The 12,377-nt window shown below is 48.1% G+C and overlaps 2 protein-coding genes across 10 annotated transcripts in view; both read right to left on the bottom strand.

Moving 5' to 3' along the window:
* SYCE1L (synaptonemal complex central element protein 1 like) overlaps positions 1-3,431 on the bottom strand; it is a 120,407-nt gene extending 116,976 nt beyond the window's left edge. For all 8 annotated transcript variants that reach the window (XR_011437408.1, XM_023637356.2, XM_014738403.3 and 5 more), the window contains exon 1: positions 3,299-3,431. Coding sequence is in view for 7 of the 8 variants with exons in the window: in XM_023637356.2 (XP_023493124.2) it covers positions 3,299-3,407 (109 nt within the window). In the remaining variant the exon portion in view is untranslated. The remainder of the gene's footprint in view (positions 1-3,298) is intronic.
* Positions 1,216-12,092, bottom strand: MON1B (MON1 homolog B, secretory trafficking associated). 2 transcript variants are annotated; one of them, XM_023637355.2, is made up of 6 exons: positions 11,895-12,092; positions 11,322-11,479; positions 9,033-9,362; positions 7,688-8,507; positions 7,160-7,307; positions 1,216-4,768 (listed from the first exon to the last, which is right to left on the bottom strand). In XM_023637355.2, the coding sequence occupies exons 2-6, from the start codon at positions 11,467-11,469 to the stop codon at positions 4,559-4,561; spliced, it is 1,656 nt and encodes a 551-aa protein (XP_023493123.1). In that variant the 5' UTR covers positions 11,470-11,479; positions 11,895-12,092; the 3' UTR covers positions 1,216-4,558. The 2 variants fall into 2 exon arrangements, with proteins under 2 accessions (XP_023493123.1, XP_070119232.1); XM_070263131.1 differs by having other exon boundaries at positions 11,696-11,903.
* Positions 12,093-12,377: the final 285 nt, after the last annotated feature.

Genomic DNA, 12,377 nt, shown 5'->3' with positions numbered 1-12,377 from the left:
AGAATTACAGGATCCCGGGAGAGTCACAGGGACTGGGGAAAGGTCCAAGCCTATCTGGAAAAGGAGAAAGAAAGTCCCAGTGGGTTCTGCAGACCCCTCTGGGCTGGAACGGAGGAGAGGCTGAGGGGCAGGTTTCCAGCCAGAGTGGGGACCCTGCAGGACCCTGTCCCTGTGCCTGCAGTTTGTGGTGTGTGCTGGATAAATCAGCTCAGGGTCAGCTTCTCCCCGAGAGGTCAAAGGACACCACAGACATCCCCTTAATGAAACTCAGGGATGACAGAAGGGGGTGCACTTTTACTGCTGCTGCTGCTATTCAAAATCAGCATCAAGTTCTAACCAATGCAACAGGGCCGAAAGATTTCATGTGAATTTCTTTAAAATCATTATAGACCATGATTTGCAAATTCTTAAAGAACTCATGGATCCAGGAAACAGTTATTAACGACTGCTAATATCAAAAACAGAGAACCAGATACCATAGCCCCTGATGGAAGAACATAATATCACCTATGAAGGACCCTTGCCAACAACAAAAAGAATCTTATTAGGTTTCTATGTCTAAATACCGATTCAGGGGAAATATAAGGGGCAGAGAAATATGTTAAATGACATCATGGGAATGCGATCAGCATCATCCAGACTCTGGGAAACTCCACAGGACAATCTTGTGTCTTCAACAAATAAGTTGCAAAGAAGAAAAAGAGGGAGAGGGGAAACTATAGAATAAAAGAGACATGAGACATACATCAATTGACGGTAATGAATAGACCTTATTTGCATCCCGATTCAATCACTTTTCACCATATATAATTCTATTTTTAACATGAGCCTGTGTTACCTTTAAAATTATATGTATAATCCGACAATGTATACTGGTGATATTTTTATTCTTTTTAGTGGCTGCATAGTGGGCCACTGAATGGATATACGGTAATGTAAGATTAACAATCATAACTAATCTTAGATCATTACTATCATCCATTACGCAGAACATCCATGGTCTCCCTTGATTGTCCCCATATGTCATTTCAGCCAGCTTTTGCAACCATTTCTGCTAAAGATCTATTTGTGTTTTTCCTCCCCACTGCATTCCTAGTCCTAGTCAAGGGGTAAGATCATGGGTGATCGGTAAATCTTTTCAATAATCAATCTAACATCTGATAAAATTCTCCAAAAATCCACATTACAAAACAAAACAGCCTGTAGAGCATAAGCCCCCTTTTTGAACATTTTATTTTGAAATAATTTCAGACGTACACAAAGGTTGTAGAAATAGACCACAATGCTCCTATTTGCTCTTGTATCAGATTTCCCATTTGGGAGCGTTTCTGTCCCATAAATTGCACGCATCATTATTCCTTAGCAGTCCACTGTATATTTCCAATATACAAAGGGACTCTACCAGGTAACCACAATATAATCATCAAAACTGGGATGTTAATATTTATTAATATATCATCCTCAAATGCCATTCAAATTTTTCCATTTTAAAATTATATAGAACTACTTACATTTTCCCAAAAAACAAAAGTCACAAAAACGCCTCAACCTGTGTGCAGCCCGCCAAATCCAAGTCCCTTGTTTGGGTCATCTGGTAGGTCTTTAGCCTCCATTTTTCTGTGCTACATACACAGGGCTAGAGTTGACAGTGCCCCCTCTTTTTTTTTTTTTAATCCCAACTTGCTTTTCTCTCATAAAAATAGGATCTCTTTTGGAGCTCATTCTATGTCAATAAATCATGATCTTATCCTTTTAAAAATTAATTTTTCATCATTTTAAATTAAGTTAGAATTTAACTATTTTTTCCTGCCACTTAAAAAAAAAGCCCACCACGTGGGCATTCCACAAAAGGCATGGCTATACCTCAATGCAGCTATTTCTGTGATTGCTCCTCGTGTTTTCCTTCCATCAACAACACTCCAATGACCCTTCCTGGTCCACAGGTCTGTGTAGTCCTCCTATTACCAAGCACGGTGACTGAAGACATGGAGTAGCATTTGAGATGCTAAACATATTCTGCCTCCAGCAAAGCCTTTACTGGTCAGTTCTCCCAGTGAAGCAAGAGACGGCCTTTTTGCCCACAGAGTAATCAATATTAGATATTATTTCTCCCTTTATAAAGCCAATTTTGATGGGCCGGAAATGGTAACTTGACATGCTTTTATATTTTCTCCATTGCTGGTGAAATTAATAACTTCACTTTTGATGAATTTGAAAGATTGATATTAACATAGTTTTTTAGCACAGTGTCAGCTATAGTAAGTGCTTAATAAATGAGATCTATTTGCATCTATCTTATTTTTGTCTGTCCTTTGTTGAAAGCTGGCATTCAATGTGTGGTCCTAATCTAAGAGAGCTCTTGGTTTTAAGTTATTTCATTATTCACACAATAAAAAAAAAAATCATGGAGCACCCACTATGTGCCAAGCAGGCATTGTTTTAGGAGTTGGGGAAACAGCAGTAAATGGTTCTCATGGAGCTCACATCCTAGGACAGACAATAAACAAGCAAGTCATTATTATTGTTGATGTCTGCATAGATAGGTCTGGGAAAATGCCATCCAACGCGTTTATTAATATAGCAGTTGAAAGAGTCTGTAGGAAGAGGGGTTAGAGATTGATGAAAGGAGGGCAGAAAGTCAACAACTGTTGAAACAGTGATGGGGAGATGGACGTTCATCATTCCGTTTTCTGTACTTTGGTACATTTTGAAAATTTCTAATTAAAAAATGCTAGTGGCATAGTAGTGGCTCATTGTCTTGGAAGGTTTTCTTCTTTTGACTAGACTGCAGTTTCCAATTGTCTCCAGGATGATTTTATTTTTTCCCCTCTCACTAGGGGTTGGGGGACTATTATCCACAAAATGCCCTGGAGAAAAGAACCTGTCTGTGGAAGCGGCCGTTCTCAGTAAAACCGAAGAGTCCATGCACAGTGTGGTATGGGCCAGGTGTGAAATGATGATATTGGGCAATCACTGTTCACTTTCTTAGATGTGGCAGCAGCACGGTGATTTTTACGAGCACATCCACCTCTTTTCTCCGTTGAGATGCAAATTGAAGTACTGAGTCTATTGTTTACTTTAAAATACTTACCCCATATATCCAATAAAGCTGACAAGAGTTAATCTAGATGAGAATATTCATGTTATTTTTCTCCACTTTGTTGAACAGTATCTTTTTTTATAAAAGGCTTACAATTTTACCTTTTTTTTTAGTACTGCTATAAATATTTCATTACTGTAATGGGACGAAGGCTCCCTCCCTTCTGCCCCAGGAGAGAGGCCCGCCTGCCCTCGCTACCTTCAGTCTCCTCAGACTCCTCCGCGACTTCCAGTGGCTCCACTTTCAAAGGCTCCAGCTTGCCCGCCATTTTCCAACGCGAAGCTTGCACGGGTACGCCTTGTAACATGATGGGTTAAAAAAAAAAAACAAACACCACGCGAGGGCGAAAGGCCCTGCAACGCGCATGCGTGCAGTGCGCGTTTACCCATCAGTAGACCAGGGTGAGGAGCCATGGTCCAGGCAAACAGAGCGCGCCAAGCCCCTGAGCAACAGTTAGCGCGCATGCGTACACCACGAGCGAAAAGGAGGGCAGAATTAGGGTCTTAGTCGGTTGGAGAGTGTTGTGCACACACATACAAAACTGTAGGGAGGTCTCTCCCTCTCCAGGTTGCCTGTGTTGTGCAAGTTGTGCAAGGCTGGGACAAACGTGCATGTGCTCTGTAGTGGTGCACAAGAGTTTGAGTTCCTTTCTGTTCACACACTGAACAGCCTATGCGAGGTTAGTTATCTCCATTTCACGGATGAGTAGAATGAGCCTTAGAAGCCAAGTGCACATCCTGTGTAGAAATTCTGGATTTAAGCCACTGGGGGAAGTCAGGGACTTTGTCCTGGTTTACATAGACAGGGAGACCCTGAAGGGTACATTTTCGTTCATATTAGCAGCAGCCAGCGTTGATGGTCATTTTGGACAGGGTACAGATGAAGTGCATGAAGGGCAAAGAAATGTCCCTGTGGGGACGGGTTTCCAGCCTTTCATGTAAAGTTTTTCTTTAAAATATCCTCAGGCTGGTTCCAAGCACAGGCTGGCCCTGTACTCCCAGTTCCAGAATCCCTGTGGGCCACCCAAAGAGACCTTGGGCAGCTCTGGACACTCAGGGCTGAGATCCCCTCGCAGAGGCAGACTCCATGCAGTACAGAAGGGGTGGTGCCCAGGATAGGAGGAGGCAGCCCCTGACAGATGTCTGAACATCATCAAAGTGGAGAAGGTGAGGCAGAGAGAGGGGAAGAGGTTTTCCTAAGGATTTCCCCAGAGGTGGAGGTGCATGAGGGGGCTGGGGAAGCAGCCTGCTCACTGTGTGCAGTCGTGCTGCCACCCATCTCTCATTTGTGGGCAGACCCTCAGATCTTGCCCCTTTGTCCAGGGAGACAGGGACCAGCCACAGACACCACCACTAACGCCCCTGCCGCCCCACCCATGCCCCATTTCCAGGGTGGAGACAGAAGGTAAAAGCCAAAGGTGGTCCTTGCCAGCACTTCCCAATCTGGGATCTCCACCTCTCAAGGGCCAGTGAACAAGCCATTATGGGAAGCCTGGTCCGCAGAGGCAGCTGGGGCTGCTGGGGGTGTGGAGTACTTGGGTGGGTAACGAATAAAGAGCCGATCCTCTTCCTTCTTCACCCAGCGCAGGAGTTTGGTCACTACCAAGATGGCACCTGCCTTGGTCACCAGGGGGCTGAGGCAGGTATAGAGCTCAAATTTGGAAGTCACCTGTGGGTTTGAGAGGAGACAGAGTCAGCTGGGCCGGAGCTGGCCATGCCCAATTGTGTCCCCTCACCCTAGCCCCATGCCTATCTCCTGTCTGGACAATGCACTGGTACCAGCTCCACCTGGTGCCGCCTGGCCACTGTGCTAAAGCAAGTAAGTTGACATTATTGTGTCATGGGTGGGCCTGGGGTTTGCAGATGGGCCAAAGGATCAGCTAGATCTGGTGGCTTCAATTGGGTGACGCTGGCTGTATGTGTGTGTGTGTATTCTCTCTGGACCTTAGTTTGCTCATCTATAGACTGGGCATAACAACAAGAGTGCTTAACATTTATTGAGCAATTGTGGCATACAAGGTCCTCTTCTAAGCTCCACATACCTATGTTTTCATCCGCTGTAGCCTGGGCAAAATATGAGGATTATTTCACTTTAATCCTCACACCAATTTGGGAGACTTAACCAGGTCACACCTTTCTGCACCACCTCTCACTGCTCTTCACCTCGCTCCCTCTGTTCCAGCTATTCTAGCTTCTCCTTGCTGCTCCTCAAATACAACCAGGCTCAATCCCACTTCACAGCGTTTGCTCAGTCCTTTCCCTCTGCCAGGTGTACACTTCCTCCAGATACCCACATGGTCCACTGCCTCCCCTCCTACTTAGATGCCATCTCTTCAGTGAGGCATCCCCTGCCCACCCAATTTAAACTCCTGGGTCTACCATATCTTGATTGTGAAACACCATTCTCCACTAAAAGGTACAAGGGCTCCTTGGACAGATGGCTGATTTCAGGACTAGTACAGAGAAAGTACAAGATGAGCTTGGAATGTCTTGTGCCAGAAAGTAAGGAGTGTTCGAGCAGTGATGAGGATGTGTCAAAAAGACACAGGGACCAGCCTGACGAAATCACAGCTCCCACAGGCTAAATCAGAGGCAATCTGAGCATAAAAGTAAATGACAGAAAAGGCTTTTACCCCACTGAATAAAAGAAAAATCCATGAGACCATACTGATATAAAATTTAAAACTCTACAAACAAATAGGAAGAGAAGTTCTTCCATTTAGAAGAAATGCAACCAATAAATGTGGTAGGAACGATGGAGTTGGAAAAATCACCGTCTGGTAAACACCAGAGTAATAATGGCTGAAGGCAAAAATCATTAATGCTTATTAAAATTAGTGAATGAAAGACAGAACACTGATGTAATCACCACAAGACATTCACTAGTTACGAAGGGGAAAATTACTAACTCTGTGGTGGAGAAAATGGGCAGACACCATCTTAACTAAGTGATCACAGATAACAGCGTCAACAGTGGGGCAAACTGACATCGTGGGCCTCCTGATATGATACAGAGAAGGGCATATCACTTCTGTGATATTCTTGCCAAAAATGCATGACCTCAATTTAGTCATGATAAAATACTAGAAAAACCCAAGTTGAGGAACATTCTACAAACTAACTGGCTGGTACTCTTTAAAAGTGCCAAGGTCACAAAAGACAAAAAAGACCAACTGTTCCAGAATAAATGAGACTAAGGAGACACAATAAATAAATCCAACATGTGATCCTGGACCAGTAAAAGGACATTGGTGGGACAATTGGTGAAATCTGAATGAAGTCTGTAGATTAGATGTTACTGTACTGATATTAATTTCCCGATTTTGGTAAGTTCCTGTGGTTATGTTAACATATAGAGAAACTAGGTGAAGAACCTATTTATAGTAATCCTTTGCACTATTTTGCAACTTCTTTGTAGGTCTAACATTGCTTGAAAAGTAAAGTTAAAAAAATTTTAAATAAAATCCTCAGCCTAGAACGATGCCTGATACACAGAGGCGTGCAATGAATGATTTAATAAATGTGTGCTAAATGGCAGAGCCTGGGAGAAGGTGCTGTTTCCAACGGGGTCATCTTGACCAAACTCCCTGAATAGCTGACCTTTAATAGACTGATGGGAAGTGATGACAGGAGCCCGGAAGAGACCCTAGGGAAGGATACCCCAGGTGGAAGGCACAGCATGGGACCAAGCCTGTAGTGTTCAAGGAGTGCCAGGGACTTAAGAGTCCAAACTGAACTGGTGCCTGCAGACACATGGGCGGGGCTTATGGGAATTCGGCAGGCACAGTGATGGTTGTTAATGGAGCCTGTGGAAAGTTGAAGACACTGTATTATTTGCTAATGGGGGAAGAACAAACAGAAAGATGGGGCTAATGGAGAGGTGTAGACACTGTGATCAATCCTCATGGGTTTCAAAGACACATGTGTAATGGCAGGGACAAGCATTGGAAGCAAAGGCGTGGTGTGCTTGATGGAGGCTGTTACAGCCAGAGGGGATACAGTGGAGGGAGAAGAGGCTTGAAGTGGGGAATTAACTCCTGCAGAGCCCTCCCCAACTCACCCAGGCCAGCAGCGTCTCCTTCTCAGCCACGTGATAAATGAGTCGCAGGGGCCGGGAGGTGCTATGGAGGCGCGCGTGCAGGCGGTGGTATAGGTCTGACAGGCGCTGCCGCTCCTCCTCTCTGCTGTACGGGGCCTCTAGCTCAGGGCTGCAGTGATGGAGGGAGGTAGGGGACAAGGTCAGTCTAGGGCTTTCTCGGCAGGCCCATCTCCCCTCAGTCAAGGGAGTTCAATTAAGTCAGGGAGCTGAGCCTCCCCCATTAGACTGGAGGAGTCTCGGTGGTTTGAGGCCCAGCTTCCCCATCAAACTAGGGAATTCCTAGAATACTGGGGCCCTCTTCTCCATTAGAATAAAGGATTCCTTGATATTGGTGGTCAAGCCTCCCACATCAGACAGACACCCATTCCATTCCATCTTTCTAGAGCACAGTTGGCTCTCTCTCCAAGGTGAGGTCTATGCAGTGCTAAACTTTCCACTTAGATAAGCCTTCCTGCCTGGCCGGTTGCTCATAGGGTAACTATTGCCCACCTGGTAAACTGGGGCAGCTGGCGGTGATGGTCAGGGATGTCCAGCGGCTTATAGAGGAAGTGCCGGAGTCCAGGTGCCCCCACTGCCTGCACACTGTAGGCAGGGGCACTGGCTGATGAGGCATTAGAGAAGCTGGCAGCCTCCCGGAGGGCACGCATGGCACCAAGGGTGTGCATGCCGTCTTCAACCAAGCGCCGGCAGGTGGCCATGTCATGGAACGCCTCAGGGTCGGTGCCAAGCAGCAGCAGGCACACAGGCATGGCATCCAGGCGGGCCACGTAGGCATAGAAGAAACCATCGGGGTTGAAGCGGGGCAGGCACACAGGTGCCCACGCTTCTCCTGCTGCGAAGGCCGGTGCACCCACCCAGTCGAGCAGCAACTGCAGGTCAGCTGGGTCCAGCCTGCACTCGGCCAGCACAGTGCGCTCCTGGGCTGCTGTCACCAGTCGACCGCCAACCGCCAGCACTGACAGTGCCAGACCAGGTGCTGTGCATCGTCGTAGGAGTGCACCCAGTGCTTCCCGCAGCGGGCGAGCGAGGGGCACACAGCGCACAGCGCCCAGCAGCAGGGCACCTGGGTCCCGCTCCATACTGTCCAAAAGCCGGTCCAGTGTGCGCTCCGAGCCGGCCAGCAGGCGGCGGAGGTCGTAGTTCTGCTTGCGTGCGAAGATGCGGGCCACGCTTGCGCGCGTCAACGTGCTCACGATCTGTGCGTGCACAGCGAGCAGCTCCCCGCGCAGCTGGGATGCTGACTGAGGAGTCCTTGACACAGCCACCAGCAGCAGTGGGCCCTGCTGTAGGAACACCAGCTTGTGGTCCTCTGGGAGAGGGAAGGGTTGGGGCAGGGGGTAGAAATGGGTCAGTAGTGACCAGAGGGTGTCAGGTGGGGCTCTTCCACCCTTCCCCCCAACACACAAACCTCTAGCCCGAGCTCACATGGTCACTCGATGGACAGTTGGACTAGGGTAAGGACAAGCTGGGGGAGTTTGGACATTTGTAGAGATGTGATGGGATGGTCATGGAATCAGGTTAGACACACAGCATGAAGCGGGGGAAGATGGAGCAAGGACTGACAGAGAGCCAGAAAGGCACTCAAGTCACACTTTGAGAACAACAAGTAAGTATCCAGTCGTTCACTTAAATCCGTGAGTTAATCATTCAGAACCCAGCAGGCCAGACAGATGGAACCACCCAACACCCAGACACCTAGCCAGCCATCCACACATACTGACTCACCCATGGCTGGCTGGGTAGTCCCCCAGGCTACAGACAGACAGACAGACCTACAGCTAGCCAGACATATTCCCAATCACCATACCATCCTGCCTCGTGCTCCTTTGCTCACCAGCATAGATGGCGCGGATGGCATCTCCTGCACTCTGCACGAAGGACACCAAGGCTGTCATCACACCCATGGTAGTCGACAGTGCCTCCACACTACCGTACCTCGAGTAGATGGGCTTGCCTGCCTCGCTCAGCACAAACACGTGCTTCCGCTTGCTGCGCCAGTCCTCGTCACTGGGGTCCCCGCCCTGGCCCCCAGAGCCACTCTCGGGGCCACCCATGGGACTATTCTCAGAGGCTGCAGGACTCCAGAGCCCACAGGTGCATGATGGGGCCTCCAACTGTGGCAGTGGTGACAGCAGGTCAGGTGGCTGTTCCTTGGTCTCAGGTCCTGAAAGGGAACCCCTGGTGGGTCATCTGCCTGTGGACTTCCACTAACTCCATGTGCCCAGGGACCCACAAAATTCCTACCAGATCTCCAATGACCCCTGATACCGAAATAGACCTCCAGCGTATCTCCTCTGCCCCTCAGTGATGTCCACATGATTCCCCTAAAATCCCAATAATCTAATCTCTCATTCTCATTATTGAACCCCCTATGTCCCTAGAGGCCAATTATTCTTTCAATAACTGCTATTCCCAACTCTTCAAAGCACCCCATTGCCTCTGAATGACCACTATTAATATATTCATCTTCAATGAGCCCACATTAATACCTCTGACCTCTTATTTATTCTCCTGATATCTACTCACCCCTCAATGACCATCATTACCTCTACCAATATTTGGGTCTTTGATGGCTCCCCCTATCCTAATCCCTTATTTATTCTCATTGATGTCCACTGATCCCTAATAACCCCATTGACTCTCCTGGTCACCCATTTATATTCTTGGTGATGACCATTAATTCTCCCAGTGACTGCCATGAATATCCACTAACACCCTGATCTTCAGGACTCCCCCAATTCCCTCTTTACTCCCACTATTGTTCACTAATATTCCAATGACTCCACATTAACATCACTAATACCTGGGTTTTCCAACACTTAATGATTGCTCTGACCCACAATCTATTCTACTCCATGTCCACTCCATCCCCACCATGACCACCATTAACCTTCACTAATATCCAAGACCTCCAGCGACCTCAACTTTATTGTATTCTCCCTTCTCCCTAGTGACCACTATTAATCTCCACTAACACCCAGGACTTCAGTGACCTCCACTGACTCCCCTGACCCCTCTTGTTCTCAATGATAGCCATCTCCTCCTTACAATAACCACCACTTTATATACCAACACACAGGACTTTAATAATGACCAACATTGTTCTTCCCCATAACCATCAATAACAGTCACCAATGAAACCCATGACTTCATTGCCCCCTACTGATTCCCCTGACACCTCTCCCATTTATTCCAGTTGATGTCCACTGATCTCCTAAAGACAACCATTATTATCCATTGGCAACTATGTGTCAACAGTTTTCCCATAGAATCTCAATGACCTCATATTCCCTCATTCTCTCATTCACATTCACTGACTTCCCACGTCCTCAATTAACTGGTCCCCAATTACCTCCTCCCAATACCTGCCATTACTTGCCAATAATTCCTAAGTTCTCAAAGATTCCCCCATCCCCCCACCACTATTTATGCTCAGTGATGTCTACTAATCCTTCCCAATGACCCCATTAACATCCACTAATTTCAAAGTGGTCAATGAGCACTGATTCCCCAATGATTCCCATTGATTCTCCACCAAATACCTTCACACATCCACCCAGGTCTTCAAAAACCCTCCTACTGGTCCTTTGACTTCTCTAATAATCTCACTGACATCCACTGCCTCCCAACCAAGGATCACCATAATATCCACTAACATCTGGTTTCTTAAAGACTCTCTCCAACAACTCACCATTAACTCCTCAATGATGTAAACACTGAGTGCCCATTGGCCCCCAATGATCCCCTTTCCCACCTCAATGATTTAAATAACACCCTAAATAATCCCCCTTTGCTCCCATTAACTTTCTTTTGGCCATTGATTTACCTAAACATCCTAAATCCCTAACGCCCCTCTCTGACCCCAACTGACCCCTTTTTGATTCCTCAAAGATCTAAACTCACAAGTCCCCAGTGAACATTCATTGACACCCACTGATTTACTCTTCATTCCTCAATGATTTGAACTAAACCATGAGTTCACAATGACCTCCTACTGACGCTGCTATGGCTAAAGCTACTTCCTGAGTCCCCAAAGACTCCTCATTGGTCCCCTACTGACATCCTCCAACAATGACACTCTCTAGGGATTCCCTTCAAGACCCTAGTGAGGGGGCAGGCATACCTGTTTCCTCCAGGCCCCCATCTTCGGGATCCGGCGAGCCCTCGTGAACATCTCCACCGTTTCCAGCCTCCTCACTGGGGAACTGCGTGTCCTCCACGTCCTCCGCGTCCCCAGGGGCTGGGGCAGCAGCGTCTCCACCGGCCTCCATCTGCACATCCCTGTAGGGGAAAGGAACTGAGATTGACGGGCAGCGAAAGAAACTTTTTTAAAGCCTTTACTGAGCCTGGCCCCCTTGGGCACACTCCTAGGGCTCGTTTCCCCTCGGGTTTCAACAGGACGAGACATTCAAACACATGACCAAATACTTGCAACCTTCAACACGTTTGGAAAAGGGAGGCTCTGCTGAGCCTCAGCAAATAAATATACATAAACACCTGTTTTAACCCCGTATCTCAACTGGCCGGGTAGCATTACTTCCCGCAGCTGCAGTAGCATGACACTTCCGGGTGCAGCTGCTGTCTTGCCACACTTCCGGGTGCGACGCCGCTCTGAAGACACTTCCGGTTGCAGAGCTTGATTCCCTCCCCGCAGCGCCCGACCCCTCCCTCCCGCCGCCCACCGGTTTTCCCTCACCGTTCAGATGGCGCGCGCCACTCCCGGATCTACGTAGGTCTGGTTGGGAACCCAGTGAGACCCCTCTGCACTCCTTCCCGCAGCACTGGCTCCCTCGGCTAACGGAGGCCTGGCGGGCCCACTTCTCGTACTGAAGACTGTCGGCGTGAGGGGGGCGCGGCTCAGGTTCAGCCAATCCGGAGTACGGAGGGCGGCACTGCCTCCCTTAGGCCCAATCAGGAGACGCCGACTCCTTACGTCATGATAGGTACCCGTGCCCGACCAATAGACGTGCTCCCCAGAACTGAGGCGTCTTCACCCTCCCTTATCCACCAGCAGGGTTGAGGGAGAAGTGGAATAGAGTCTGGGCAGAGAGGGAATGCTTGACGGACAGTCGCCGCTTCCAATCGGAGTGCCGTGCGCAGCCTGGCCTGCCTATGGGACCTGGCTGCTAAATCGAGAGGCGGGCTTCTCCAAAGAGGGAGTATTCAGCCAGGCAAAAGG

This window comes from Equus caballus, chromosome 3 (assembly GCF_041296265.1).
Source record: "Equus caballus isolate H_3958 breed thoroughbred chromosome 3, TB-T2T, whole genome shotgun sequence".
Lineage (NCBI taxonomy): Eukaryota > Metazoa > Chordata > Mammalia > Perissodactyla > Equidae > Equus > Equus caballus.
The sequence above is the reverse complement of the archived record's forward strand: the minus strand, read 5'-3'. Positions and strand labels throughout refer to the sequence as shown.